The sequence below is a fragment of the Chenopodium quinoa genome, unplaced genomic scaffold (assembly GCF_001683475.1).
Source record: "Chenopodium quinoa cultivar QQ74 unplaced genomic scaffold, ASM168347v1, whole genome shotgun sequence".
In the NCBI taxonomy this organism is placed as follows: domain Eukaryota; kingdom Viridiplantae; phylum Streptophyta; class Magnoliopsida; order Caryophyllales; family Amaranthaceae; genus Chenopodium; species Chenopodium quinoa.
The window spans coordinates 4,500,953-4,514,961 of record NW_018743574.1 but is presented as its reverse complement, the minus strand read 5'-3'; the positions used below and the strand labels follow the sequence as shown (position 1 = coordinate 4,514,961).

Here is a 14,009-nt window from a genome sequence, read left to right as displayed (position 1 = left end):
AAATCGATCCAACTTTGACGAGATGCTGATGTGATATCCATTACTTGATTGCATCACTTTTTGAATGCTAATCATTAAGGATAACTTATATCCCATTTTTCTTTTATCTCAAAAACTTCTTTTTTTTTTTCCCTCCTTCAACCTAATCTTAAGTTTTGCCGATAAAAGAGCAATAATATGCCAAAACTTGTTATGCAACACATATGATTATGGTGGACGTAGGCGCAGAACTTAACTTGACACATAATGGACAAATCAATGTGCATACAAGCTGTACAAACGAAATAGGCATAGTTTCATGTGTAGTGTCCGTCCAAAAAAAAGTTTCATGTGTAATTGACAAGAATAATATTAGTAACTTCGTTTTTTTGTAGATAATCTTTTACTCCGTAAATTGCTTATTATGTTATGATATTATCTGAGAAAGTCTTTTTTTTTGTAAGAGCATTGTAAGACAATGCCAACATTTGACCTTATAATGAAGATGGTCTTTATTAATTTTAATTTTTTTTTAAATAAGTTTCTAACCTCAACTTGTACAACAAAAATTATTCTCTTACTCCTTATATTGAAAGAAGAATAGAGGATGCCATATATTTCCAAAAAGTAAAAAACCCTGTCCAAAGCCCAAAGGAAAGCGTAGCTACGCACACAAATTAAAATAGGCTTTTTGTTTGGACTTATATACTTCGTATGTGGGGTATTGGTATACACTAGACCCTAGTGTAGGTAGCCCAACCTACACTCCCTCTAAACGCAGCGTTTAGAGTTACTACCCACACCCCCTCCACTAACCCACAATAATTACCCACTCCCCACAATAACCGCAGTAACTGCATAACTAACTTCCCCTACCCCACATATATATATACATAAAAAAAATAAAAAAAATAAAAATCAATTTCAAATCATTCTCTCTCTAAACACCATCTTCTTCATTTCTCTAGAGTTTCTCTCTCATCAAACCCAACGAATCGGAACAAATTTCAATTTAAATCACTGAAAAATTGCTTCAAAATACTCCAAAATTGCTTCAAATGTCTGATATTCGAGAAGAAATTAAACAATCACAACAAAAAGAGTAAGTAATTTCGTTAGTTTTGTTCATTTTTTGAGATTGTAGTGCAATTTTATGTGTGAAACCTTAATTTTGTTCATTTTGTTGCGATTGTAGTGCGATTTTGCAAAAAAACCACTACAGAGAAGAACATGCAAGAAGAAACTGCAAAATCGGAGCAAAATGTATCTAAAGAGTAAGTAATTTTGTTCATTTTCTTTCGATGACAATTATAGTGCGATTTTATGTGTGAAACCTAATTTTTGTTCAATTTTTTGCAATTGTAGTATGATTTTGGAGAAGAATACTTCAGAGACGAGTAATTTGTTGAAAATTTCTGAAGAAACGTATGAACCCTAACTTTTGTAAAACCTAATTTGTTCATATTCTTGCGATGAAAATTATAGAGCGAATTTATTTGTAAAACCTATTTTTTGTTAAAATTTTTTGCGATTGTAGTAATTGTTCTAAGATTTTACTGAAAATAACTAAAACATTAACAATTTATTAAATAAAACAGAGACGATGATGATGATGTACCTCTTCAGTCAAGAGTAGACAAATTGAAAAAAAACCGCCAAAATGATCCAATTGTAGATCCGGAACTTTTAAAAGATATTGACAAGTCAATTGGTACGGATTTAACAATGTCTCCACTACCAAGGTAATTAGTCATTTACAGAATATATTATGTTCATGTCTAATATGCTAGTTGTATTTGATAAAAATTGGTTTTATCTTTGTTTAATATGTTATTTGTATATGATCATATTTGATACTCATAATGTTCATTTATAGATATAGTTATGATCATATATTTATATTTGTTCATATGAGTATTTGTTGAGATTTAAGAACAAAAGTACATTTCATTGAAACATCATTGTATATGATCATATTTGATACTCATAATGTTCATTTATAGATATAATTATGATCATATATGTATATTTGTTCATTTGAGTATTCATTGAGATTTAAATAACAAATGTACATTTCATTAAATCATCATGCACATATATAAATATGATAATAATCATTTCAGTGATATGCATTCAAACTAATGTCATGTAATTAATTTATAATGTAGTGATGTGCCATTTAGAGTGATACACTTGCTTCAATTTAGAGATGGGAAATCTGAACCATTAACTCTAAAGAAGGTTATAGAACAAAATGAATATGGTAATAGTTATGAAAGATACACTTTAAACAAGTAAGTTTATATGTATAAAATAATTGTTTTTACATTCAATTATTGTACATTGTATATATATACCAAACTTATTAGGTAATTCTTAAAATTTTAGTGAAAAAAAAAGGTTCGAGTGAAATTTGTTATGTCAAAATCAAGACCACCAGAGACAAATCAAACAATAAGGTATAAAAGCTTTATACCAAAATAACTAATTATCTTCTTCATTGTATAAATTAGTTCATACTTTAATATCATATTATATAAAATAATTCTGTTTTTTTTTAAGTGAACAAAGTGAGAACATTCCTGCTACTAATGCAACAACTAAGAGTGTGTCTGCTACACATAACACAACTGACAAAGAGAGTATGGATGAAAGGTATACTAATGATCAATTTTATATAAACAAATGTTCATTTTTATAATAGTATATTTTGTGTACAATTTATGTGCATTTTTTATTAAAAGTATTTCTTAAAATTGATTTCAGCAAGCAAAAACAAGTTCAGCCAGAAGAGCAGAGCAATCCAGACAGGAATACTCCTGAGAAAAAGGACAAAAATGAAATTGATAAAAGGTATAAATATATAATGTTCATTTCATTTTTGATAACTATCTATTTTGTGTACCATTTATTTCATTTTTATTTAAAGTATTTCTTAATATTGATTTCAGCAAGTAAGAAGAAGTTCAACCAAAAGTGCAAAGCAATCCAGTAAAGAATAGTCTTGGCCAAAAGTAAGAAAACTTAAATGTTCAATTTAGATAGACTATATGTTCATTTGAAAATCAGTACAAAAAAGTTTGCTCATGGCCAATAGTAATATAAGTTATATGTTCATTTTTTTTTTTACTAATCAAAATTGTAAATTCAAACATATTTTTAATGAAATATCAGAAAACCCAAAGATGATGCAAGAATAACAACATTAAAGGACAAGATGCAAGAAATACATTTAGACATAGAGAGAAACCCAAAGTATGTTTAAATTTAAATAATTGAATTAATTTAATCAATTAATGAATATATTTCAAAGTTATATAACAATATCATACATTTACAGGAAGTACAAAGAATCGACAATCAGAATTATGAGAAATCTCAAAAGAATGGAAAAGGCAAGCAAGGAAATCAAGAAAGGTAAATGATCATATTTATTGAATATTTTTGTTTAATAGTCATAAATATCAATTTTAACAATACTATTACTTTTGAAGGTGAAGCAAAAAAGAAAGAAAAAGGGCTAGTAGAAGAGAAAACTGTGGAAAAAGGTAAAAATTTTAAAATGTACATTTTTATTACAAAAAATGTTCATATTGGAAAAGCATAATATTAAATATTCAATAAGATTAAAAAAATTAAATTTTAACTAAATAAATTTTAATAGAAGGACAAGAAGGAAAAAAAGGGACTGAAAAAGAGAAAAGCCCTAAAGACAAAACTGTGGAAGATGTCTTTCCAAAGACAACAAATGTAGAAGGTAAAAATTTATAAATGTACATTTTTATTACATAAAATGTTCATATTGGATCTACATAATATTGAATGTTCAATAAGATTAAAAAAAATATAAATATTAACTAATTAAATTTTCATAGAAGGACAAGAGGGAAAAAAAGAGCCTGAAAAGGAGAAAATCCCTAAAGAGAAAACAGTGGAAGATGAGTCTACAAAGACAACAGATCCGAAAGGTAAATAGTGGAAAATGTACATATTCATTATCTGAAATGTTCATTTATATTGTATATAGTAAACATTTGTCATCCAATTTAAATAAATGTTTATTTAATCTTTTATATTTGATCATTTCATATGCAGCACAAATTGCACCTGATTTTGTTCAAATTGAGGATGAAACTCATCTTCTAGATCAAGATGATGATAAAGTTTCCACAAAACTTAGTGAGGAGACAGCTCCATCATCACAAAAAAGTGATCAGTCAACCAAAATGAAAACAAGATACAAAATGGTTGCAAGGAAAAACAAAAACAAAAGCCCTGTTGTTGTGCCAAGTGGTAGAATTACAAGGAGCCAAGGTAATCATAATACTTTTCTGTTTCACAATAAATATTACACTTTCAAATATACTAACATAAATTTTTTTAAAAACAATAGATGTTCTGTCAGATGAATCTGAAAAGGGAAGCCTGAAGAAGGATGTTGAACCTGCTAAAGAAACCGCAAAAATAGGACAGAAGAGAAGAATGTCTACAAGGACTTCTCCTATTCAAAAGGAAGTTGATGCACCACCTCCAGCACCTACTCCAATAAAAAAAATGGTAGGTGCTCCTGCTGAATATCCTCTAGACCAAGGCAAAAAGGGTAAATGTTCAATCTTAATGTATAGAATGATCATTTATGATGGTATATCATTAATGTTCAATTTCAATATATAGGTGGGAAAAAGAAAACTCCAGCGCCTACTCCAATCAGAAAAATGGCAAGTGCTCCTGCTGAATATCCTCCAGACCAAGGCAAAAAGGGTAAATGTTCAATCTTAATGTATAGAATGATCATTTATGATGGTATGTCATTAATGTTCAATTTAAATATAAAGTTGGGAAAAAGAAAACTCCAGAAGAAGTGAAGAAAACTTCTAAGGTTGCTGGCAAAAGAAAAGCAGGTATATAATGATATATTATAAATGTTCAATTTCTATATATAGAATGATCATTTGAGAAAACAATTTTGTTCATTTTATCATTTGCTTACTGTACATTTTCAATACTTAAACAAAATTATATATTTAATTTTCAGATGTCAGTCCTGCCAAGAGAAATGCTAGAAAGAGAAAAAAAAATACAAGAAGTACCATCAGATGAACCCTCTCAAGATCCTACTGATGAAAGTTCTACTGACAGTGATGATGATAGTGAAGAGTCAGTTTATAGAGCAGAAGCAGAGCCTGTCAGTGAGGATGATTATGAGGTGGAGGAAGAGGAGGAAGAGGAAGAAGTAAAGCCAAGGAAGAAACAGGCAAAGAAAGGGAATTCAGTGAAGGCAAAGGCTGAAAAGGAGGAGCAAAAGATGGTATTGTATGATGAAGGAAAGATTGAAGGTAGGGGAAAAAAGAAAATGAAAACTGAAATGGTTCAAGCAATGGAAACTGATGAAGTTGAGGAAATTCAGGAAGATGAATTTGAGGAAGAGAAATCTTCAAAGAGAGGAGGACATGTGAAGTTCATTGCATGGATAAAAAAGATGACATCTACCCAAAAACAACAAGTTGTTGATATAGGGTTAGGATCACTTCTTGACATTAGTTTACCTCAACTTGATCAAAAGTTCTGTAATTGGTTATTGGGAAGTTTTGAAGAAAATAGCCAGTGTTTTGAACTACCAAAGAATGAAAAAATAGAAATTGAGGTAGAGGATGTTAGGGTAGTTTATGGCTTGCCTACAGGAGAAATTCCAATTGTTGAGCCAAAGTCTGATAAAATTAGTGAGGAGTATGCAGAATTTCTAAAGAAATGGAGAAAATCATGGTCAGGAAAAACTCCATCAGTGAGTCAGGTATGATCAGTTTTAAATGTTCATTTTAAATACATTAAATGATCAAAAGTATAAATGTTTTGTTCATTTTGTTTGCAGATTGTGAATGGATACATAAATGATAAATTCACCAACAACAGACCACCAAGTGAACATTTCATTACTAACTTTTTAGCAGTGGCTGTGAACTGCTTGATGAAATGTGTATCAAACAATCAATGTCATTTCAAATTTCTTTATTCTATGATGGACAAAGAAAACATAAAAAATTTGAACTGGTGTCAGTTTGTATATGACTCACTTATCAAATGTCATGTTGATTGGAGAAAGCAGCAAGGCAAGGGGTTCTACAAAGGCCCTCTTCAATTTCTGATGGTATATTCTTAGATACAAAATGTTCATTTAAATTTAAATAAATGCACTTTTTTTTATTGTTTATGTTCTGTTCCATGTTTTCTTTTTTCTTGTAGTTGTTCTATTTTGATAGAGTTCAGAGGTTAGACAAAAGGCCTCCAAGAACAATTCCTATCATATCTGCATGGAATAGAGACATGGTTCTTGAGAGGTTGAAGATTGAATTAGAATTGGGATTTGGGAGAGGGAAAATTCTACCAAGGATTGCTGCAGAAGTTGAAGAAAGTCCTGAGGTTATAAAATGATCACTTTTGTTAACATAAATGTTCATTTGTATAATCTGAAATGTTCAACTGCATAATTTTTAATATTCATTCATATAGGTTTTTATGGATGATTTTGTTTCCCTGGTAAAAACAACTTGTTCAAACCTGTCAAAGCTTTCTTCAAAATTGGTGAAGGCAAAGGATATCTTCCCTGGAAATGACTTGGTGAAAAAAGTTGATGAAGTTTTAGGAAAGGTGGCAGCTAGGGAACCATCAATTCTAAGCCAAGATGAAGAATTCTTTGGCAGTGAGGATTTCCTAAATGCACTTGCACAAGCTGAGAAGAATCTGATGCAAGGGTCTGAAAAGCAAACAACTGAGAAGCAAATGACTGGGAAGAAATTAACCAAAAAGGGAAAGGAAAAAGAACAAGAATATGACATCAGAAAAGCTTTCAGCTTGGGGTTGACTCCACCTTCTCCAGCCATTGGTAAATTCTAACTAAAAGAGACTATATATCCTAATTTTTACATGAAAAATTCTAAATTTGTGGTCTAAATTGTCCTAAACAGAAACAGGGCCCACCTCTTCAACACTTGGTGATATAATTGAACAACCAATAATTTCAATAAATGGTAATATGTTCATATATTTAATAATAATGTACATAAACTTAAGTAGAAATGTTCATTTCTTATTATTATGTGTAAATACTATTAACTTAGTGTATCTCCAAAATGATGATTTATAATACAACTGGAGAAAAGGATGTGGGTAAAACTTCAGCAGCTTCAGAACAAAGAATTGAAGAATTTTCTAGAACTGGTATAATGTTCAATTAAAAAGTGTAAAATGTTCATTTACAAACAAGAAATATTCATTATTAATTGTATTTTTATGTTAGACGCAGCAACTGGTTCAAATTTTGATGCTGACACTAGGTCAGATAATGAAGGATTGCCTAGAACAGGTATAATGTTCAATTATAAATACTCAAATGTTCATTTACAAAGAAATAATATTATATCTAATTAAATTTTTTCTTAGATGCAGGATCTGGTTCAGTGGTTGATGCTGACCCTAGGTCAGATGGTGGTGAAAAAAGTGATGATCCAAAAAACACAGTTGGAGGTGGAAAACAAAACAAGGAAGATGTTTTTGAAAAAACAAAAAATGATGAAAAAGTGGAGGGGTAAAATCCTAAAGACATGTCTTACTATTAGGGTTATGTAATTAGTAAGGATAAAATATCTAGATGGAACAATTTAACTTATGTTACTATCATGTTGTAACTTGAAACTGGTGTTTCTCAAACTATTGTATGTGTGAACATTATTTTGTTGAATATGTAATATGAATGTGTGGTTTATGTTAAATCAATAGGTTTATGTTAAATCAATAGGTTTATGTTAAATCAATATCTTTCATTTTATGAATTGAAAATGATTCAGGGTGTTACATAAGAAGCTTATATTTTATTAATATGTACTGACATTGTTTGACTTTTCGTGAAAACAAGAAGATTGTTGCTTCATCCTCAAAAGTCACAAAAAGGTACATTATTTATATTAAGTAAATGTTCAAAAATAATAATGAACATTTTCATATACCTAAATGTACATTTGTGTTATGTAATATGACCAGGAATGATGATAAGAAAAAGTCAATTGCAGAAAAGAAGAAAAAAACTGAAAAGGAAAAGGTTGAAAGGTATAATTTCAAATTTATTTATATACACTCAAATGTTCATTTATGTTCCTCATAATTTTCTTAATTTAACAATATTTTATATTGAACAACAAGACCAAAACGCGAAAAGCAAACAATTCCTCCTGCTTTCCGATCTCCTTACTTGGTCAAGTACAAGGATCTGTTTAAAGATGAGAAAGCCATGAACCAAATTGCAGTAGACTTTGCTCTTTGTGGAAAAGATGAAAGGTAATTACTTACACTAATTAAACTTAAGGTTTAATATCTTTTATAAAAATATGTTCACATTCATATTATTAAATGTTCATAATGCAGTGCACTCTTATACTATGATGGCTTGAATCTCATCAATAGAAATGAAATGAAAACTCTTGGAGATAATGTTGAAGTGACAAATTGTGTCATAGATGGATGGGCAAGGTTTCTTAATCATAAAAAGCCGAGAAACAAGATTTATTTCTCAACAGTGCTTCATGTTAGTCTTTCTTCTTTTTTTATATTATTGATTCTATTTTCCTATGATAAATAATTGCTAAAAATTCATTTAACTTCTATATGTTTGTTTGTATTTCAACAGCACATTATGTGCACAAATAGAGTTTGTCGAGAAGGATCATCAATGAAGACAAGAATTAATGCCTTCATAGAAAGAATTGACAATGAACTGAAGTTGAATAAAATTGACAGCATTGTTGGATATAAACAGGTATTAATTCTTGTTTAATACAAATGTTCAATTACATTCAATATATTGTCCAATAACATTATATAATTTGTTCAGGTCTTCTTCCCAGTATCAACTTCTCAACATTTTTTTCTGTTGTGCGTCAATCATATAGAAGACAAAATTCATATAATTGACAATAGAAAACTACCAAAAGATGTATCAGTCCAAGCAAAATATGAAGAACAACCAAAAATGATGGTGAGATAATATGTTCATTTATATTTGGCTACATGATCAATTATATTTTATTAATTGTTCATGTCTTCATCACAATACAAACTTCTAAACAATTTTTACTCTTTTTTCTATCAGTTAAAAGGATTGGCATAATACATGAAACACCTTGGATATCAAGATGCAAAAAGAATTGAAGACTACACAGTTATTTTGGAAAAGATGAAATGGCGTAACAACAATGACTATACAAACTGTGGAGTTTACATTATGAAGCATATGGAAACCTTCACTGCTGATCCTAATGAGAGCTGGATTTGTGATTTAAAACCAAACAATGTAAGAGTTATAAATGATCAATTATTTAAGATATAATATTCATTTATGAAACAGTAAAGATTGTTTAATTAAAATTTGACAATTCATTTTGTTCAACAGGTGGAACAAATTAGAAAGCTAAGGCTCCAATACACAGCAGAACTGATGTTATTTGAAGAAAACACTGAATCAAGAGCAAATAGAAGGAAAGCTAGAAAATTTGCAACTTTGTAGTTTCAAATGTTCATTTACAACTATGTATATGTTCATTTCTTATATATGACTATTTTTTTTTTAAGAAATAGACTTATGGATTTTATTTTAATATTATTGTAATTGATATTTCATTTTAATCTTTGAATGAAAGTTTTTTATATTTTATTTTAATATTATTGTAATTGATATTTCATTTTAACCTTTGAATGAAAGTTTTTTATAAGTTTTATAAATTGGATGTTGGTTCTTACTTTTGTTCATATACAAATGACTAAATAATCATTAATAAATGTAGAATTTTAAAACATATAAAATTCTAATGACTAAATAATCATTGATAAATGTATAATTTTAAAAACATATAAAATTCTAATATAAAGTTCAAATATACTAAAAATAGTACTATATAAAATATAATATTTATGTCTTTTACATAATAGATCGAAAATTCAAAATTACAAAATAGTAATTAAATCAACATTACAAAAAAGTCTAATGTTTATAAAGTTCTGGAATACAAATTATTTATCTTTATTAGCCAAACGTTTAGCTACACTTGTATCAAAAAAGGCTAACAACCTATCATACTTAGAAGAAATCTTTTTAGAACCTAATTGAACATTTCTTGATTGAAGAATTGGAACACGAGCACCTTGATCATTTCTTTGAACTGTGGGAGGAGTAACTTGAACATTCTGAACACAAAATCCTTGATCATTTATTTGAACCGTAGGAGAAATAACTTGAACATTTGTTGATTGAACATTCCTGGAGTTGGATATGATCATTTCTGGATTGGTGTTTGAACAATTCTGAGTTTGATTTTGAACATTCCTGGGAACAGTAGGTTGAATAACAACAGGAGATTTTGTTGACGCACTAGTATGAATTGGAACTCTTGGATTAATTTGAGAGTAAGTTTTAACACCAGAAGCACCTTTATTTGCACCAACATTAGAACGAGCTTGAACAACAGAAACACCTTCAAGATTTAAATCCTTCGCCTTTAAAAAAAATTAAATTGATCATTAATAAACCAGTATATGATCAGTTACAAACACTTATACAAACAAATATGGAAAAAAAAAACCTTAGCAATAGATGAAATATCAACATCAATAGATATGCTAGATGAAAGAGAGCTTTCACCAGTAGCCTACAAAAAAAACCAAAAAAAAATATAAAAAATAAAAAATTAAATAAAAAAAAATTATAATATAGATCATAAATGCCAAAAAATAAAATAAATTTATAATCAATAACAAACAAACATACCTGATCAAAATCATTGGAAATACTATGATTTGATTCCTTAGAACTAGAAGGAATTTCTTCTACAACAGCTGATTTTAAGCCGACCTATATTTTTAAATTATACAAATCAATATTAATAAAATATAAATAAAATGTTTTTTTGGCACATTTGAATTTACCTGAGCCCGTTTATTGCTCAAAACAATCAATTTAATGGGATCACTAATAGAATTAGCATAAGTAACAGCACAACCGTTCTCATCAAGTTCCTATTTAAAAAAAAAACATAAATGATCATTTACGAAAACTGAAATGATCAATTTGAAAATATGAAATGATCATATACCCGTACAACTGCTTGCCCTATACCCCTTTTGTAAGGAGTGTACAGAGACTTTTTCCTCTTGAAATTACCCTTTGCCTTGTTACACTGCTTCTCCAAGGTACTCTTAGGCCTTACATTCCTCTCACCTTTAGGCCTAGCTTTTGGAGGATTCTTGATCTCAAGATCAACAATTTCAACCTCTTTAACAGGTTCACTAAAGTCAATTACACCTGATACACTCTCAACCTTTTCTTTTAACAGATTGAAATGACACTCAACCTCTGCCCTTGCATTCAAAGAATTCTGACAACTTGTTATCAACTTAACAAACTTTCTGATTGTTTGTGACCTCCAAACACTAGTAGCCACAACATTTGTCCTCAAAGTAGGTTCTTCAATACCATGACTACACATGGCAGCCTTTGTCCATCGTTTCATTATATACTCTTGTGGAATATTACGCACACAATGCAAATGATATACTCGAAGAGAATGAGAACAAAGTAAACCAGTCTCACTAAAGTACATGCATGTGCAACAAATTGCATGTGTTTCCTTATTAAAAACAACTTCATGCTTAATTATATCCTTCCCAGGCCTCCAAAGAAGATATGAATATTCTGGAAAACGCAAACCATTATCAACATGATCATAAACTGTCCCCCTAATGAACTCCTCTTCAAAAAGAACATAAGCTTGAATAGTGTACAATGATCTTGCATGAACTAATATACCAATATTAGCAAAAGCTAGGTGCCCCTTACCCCTCAGAGTATTGTAATCTCTTGCACCTTCCTTACTTCTCCACTCAGAAATGGCATCAAGAAAAACATGATAAAAATCACATAAACCTTGAGTCTTATTAAGACGTTGTGAAACTGACTTATTAGTAGTTTCACTACGCTGAGAAGACAATATACCACCATACCAATACTTCTTAGAATAAGCAGGACACCACATTTCCTTTATTTTATACAAATCACATAACCAATCATCATTTTCACATTTGTATTTATCACACATCCTGTATAACAGAAATGATCATATATTAATTTAAAAATGAACAAAATATAAATTAAAATATGTACATTTGTATAAAGAATAATGATCATAAACAATATGGACACTAATAATATTATGATAACATACATAACAAAGTAAATTGTATGATCATATGTAAAACACTAAATGTTCATATATATATCACATAATAATCAAATATATCACATAATAAAAATAAAAAATAAATACAAAAAACAATAATTTACCTTTTCCAGAAATATTCAAATTCAACAGGAGTTTCACAATACTTCAAAAGATATCCAAACAAATCTGTAAAGCCTTCCAAAGCTCTCAATGCTCCAATGTGTTTCTTAGAATTTTGTTCAAGATGCCATACACATAAACGATGATGAACAGTTGAAGGAAAAATGTTTCTTATACCCGCTGCAATCGCTTGTGCTTGATCAGTCATAATTGTAATGGGACTTTTCCTCCCCATTGAGTGCAAAAATGTATCAAACAACCAATCAAAAGACTCGGTGCGCTCATTAAGAATAAAACTCATACCAAACATGACATTGTTACCATGATGGTTCATCCCAACAAATGGAGCACATATCATTCCATATTTATTAGTTCTATAAGTTGTATCAAAAACCAACAAATCTCCAAAGTAATGATAATCTCTCATCATCCTACCATCACGCCAAAAAAAACTAACTAAAGCACCACTATCATCTTGTTCAAAATCATAATAAAAATTTGCCTCATCCACATGTCTCTTGGCAAAATATTTAATCAATTGGTTACTATCACATCCTTCAATTTGGGCAGCTTTTTCAGATGACAATGCATTATAAGCATCAGAAGCAGTAAAACAAAGATTAGGAGATCCCCCAACCTCCTTCTTTAGAACCCTCAAAGAATCAGTAACTTTGACTCCACTCAATTTCATTGTTGAAATGAAAAGAAGCTGCTCTTTATTCACATCTCTTTGAGACCTTATCAAATGCCTTTTTTCAGGAGGAATCATAGCATGATTATGAACCATTTCATGTCTTGTACATGTATAGACCCCTAAATGATCAATATGAAACTGCACAAAAGCTAAACAACCAGTTCGATGATCCAACTTCTCATAAATCCTTTTATTCTTACACTTATTATCTTTGAATCCCTCATTACAACAAACAAATCTTTTCATCAAAAAAGAATCATCTCTTCTTCTCTTACTCTTCCCAATTCGAATTCCAAAACCTTTCCTAAAAGCATATTCATTATACGCTTCGAAAGCTTCATCTTCAGATTTAAATTCTTTATCCTTTAATTCAGACTGTTCTGCTTCTAAATACATAATATCATCATTTTTTTCCATTGCACAATATACAATTATAAATGATCATAAAGAGTTTCATGAATGAACAATAACAAATAAGTAAAATGTTCAATATCAAAACAGCACATGATCAATTGCAAAAAGAATTTCAGCACATAATATTTTGAACAATATTTTCATTATTTACCACTACACATAATGTCGATATAAAAATGTAAAAATAAATTATCAAAAATGACTTTAAGACTGAACATAAACACATTAGTAAGTATGAATAAGAAAACATAAACGATTAATTGAAAGTATAATCTACAAAATATACAACAAAAACACACAATTCTAAAACACAGAGAAAACAACAAATGAAACAACAAATGAAGCAACAAAATGTTCATACAAAGTATAACAATCCAAAAACGTTCATCATAATGTAATCAAAGTATTAAATTCAAAAATCGAAAGTGAATAATAATACATCAATTAAGTTCAAATTAACAGAGCATTATAACAGAACAAATTAGAGATAATTAAAAATTGCAAAATTATGATCACAATTACTCACATTGTTGCACAAACGA

At 29.3% G+C, this 14,009-nt stretch overlaps 3 protein-coding genes and 3 long non-coding RNA genes across 7 annotated transcripts; 5 read left to right on the top strand and 1 right to left on the bottom strand.

Annotated features, from left to right (window-relative positions):
• The first annotated feature begins 943 nt into the window (after window positions 1-943).
• Window positions 944-1,391, top strand: LOC110681709. The gene is made up of 2 exons (XR_002503340.1): window positions 944-1,253; window positions 1,345-1,391. It is a non-coding gene; the product is annotated as an uncharacterized LOC110681709 (long non-coding RNA).
• Window positions 1,392-2,935: 1,544 nt separating this feature from the next.
• On the top strand, window positions 2,936-4,505 carry LOC110681708. 2 transcript variants are annotated; one of them, XM_021857839.1, is made up of 6 exons: window positions 2,936-2,993; window positions 3,154-3,234; window positions 3,320-3,527; window positions 3,644-3,736; window positions 3,855-3,947; window positions 4,075-4,505. In XM_021857839.1, exons 3-6 carry the CDS (start codon window positions 3,401-3,403, stop codon window positions 4,386-4,388), a joined length of 627 nt encoding a protein of 208 aa, XP_021713531.1. In that variant the 5' UTR covers window positions 2,936-2,993; window positions 3,154-3,234; window positions 3,320-3,400; the 3' UTR covers window positions 4,389-4,505. The 2 variants fall into 2 exon arrangements, with proteins under 2 accessions (XP_021713531.1, XP_021713532.1); XM_021857840.1 differs by lacking the exon at window positions 3,154-3,234 and having other exon boundaries at window positions 2,942-2,993.
• Window positions 4,506-6,133: 1,628 nt separating this feature from the next.
• LOC110681796 lies at window positions 6,134-7,120 on the top strand. The gene is made up of 3 exons (XM_021857920.1): window positions 6,134-6,859; window positions 6,942-7,004; window positions 7,095-7,120. The coding sequence occupies exons 1-3, from the start codon at window positions 6,493-6,495 to the stop codon at window positions 7,118-7,120; spliced, it is 456 nt and encodes a 151-aa protein (XP_021713612.1). The 5' UTR covers window positions 6,134-6,492.
• Window positions 7,121-7,294: 174 nt separating this feature from the next.
• On the top strand, window positions 7,295-7,764 carry LOC110681707. Its single transcript, XR_002503339.1, has 2 exons — window positions 7,295-7,339; window positions 7,417-7,764. It is a non-coding gene; the product is annotated as an uncharacterized LOC110681707 (long non-coding RNA).
• Window positions 7,765-8,461: 697 nt separating this feature from the next.
• LOC110681706 lies at window positions 8,462-8,952 on the top strand. Its single transcript, XR_002503338.1, has 3 exons — window positions 8,462-8,554; window positions 8,657-8,785; window positions 8,861-8,952. It is a non-coding gene; the product is annotated as an uncharacterized LOC110681706 (long non-coding RNA).
• Window positions 8,953-10,002: 1,050 nt separating this feature from the next.
• Window positions 10,003-13,470, bottom strand: LOC110681795 (protein FAR1-RELATED SEQUENCE 5-like). The gene is made up of 5 exons (XM_021857919.1): window positions 12,362-13,470; window positions 11,115-12,117; window positions 10,948-11,037; window positions 10,790-10,873; window positions 10,003-10,518 (listed from the first exon to the last, which is right to left on the bottom strand). The coding sequence occupies exons 1-5, from the start codon at window positions 13,468-13,470 to the stop codon at window positions 10,036-10,038; spliced, it is 2,769 nt and encodes a 922-aa protein (XP_021713611.1). The 3' UTR covers window positions 10,003-10,035.
• Window positions 13,471-14,009: the final 539 nt, after the last annotated feature.

Coding starts and splice junctions, on each gene's coding strand:
- LOC110681708 (XM_021857839.1), top strand. CDS start 3,401: ATGATCATATTTATTGAATATTTTTGTTTAATAGTCATAAATATCAAT. Junction 3,528..3,643: donor AGAGAAAACTGTGGAAAAAG/GTAAAAATTTTA, acceptor AAATTTTAATAG/AAGGACAAGAAGGAAAAAAA. Junction 3,948..4,074: donor AAAGACAACAGATCCGAAAG/GTAAATAGTGGA, acceptor TTTCATATGCAG/CACAAATTGCACCTGATTTT.
- LOC110681796 (XM_021857920.1), top strand. CDS start 6,493: ATGGATGATTTTGTTTCCCTGGTAAAAACAACTTGTTCAAACCTGTCA. Junction 6,860..6,941: donor TCCACCTTCTCCAGCCATTG/GTAAATTCTAAC, acceptor TGTCCTAAACAG/AAACAGGGCCCACCTCTTCA. Junction 7,005..7,094: donor ACCAATAATTTCAATAAATG/GTAATATGTTCA, acceptor CTATTAACTTAG/TGTATCTCCAAAATGATGAT.
- LOC110681795 (XM_021857919.1), bottom strand. CDS start 13,470: ATGGAAAAAAATGATGATATTATGTATTTAGAAGCAGAACAGTCTGAA. Junction 12,118..12,361: donor TTTGAATATTTCTGGAAAAG/GTAAATTATTGT, acceptor TCTGTTATACAG/GATGTGTGATAAATACAAAT. Junction 10,874..10,947: donor TGAGCAATAAACGGGCTCAG/GTAAATTCAAAT, acceptor TTAAAAATATAG/GTCGGCTTAAAATCAGCTGT.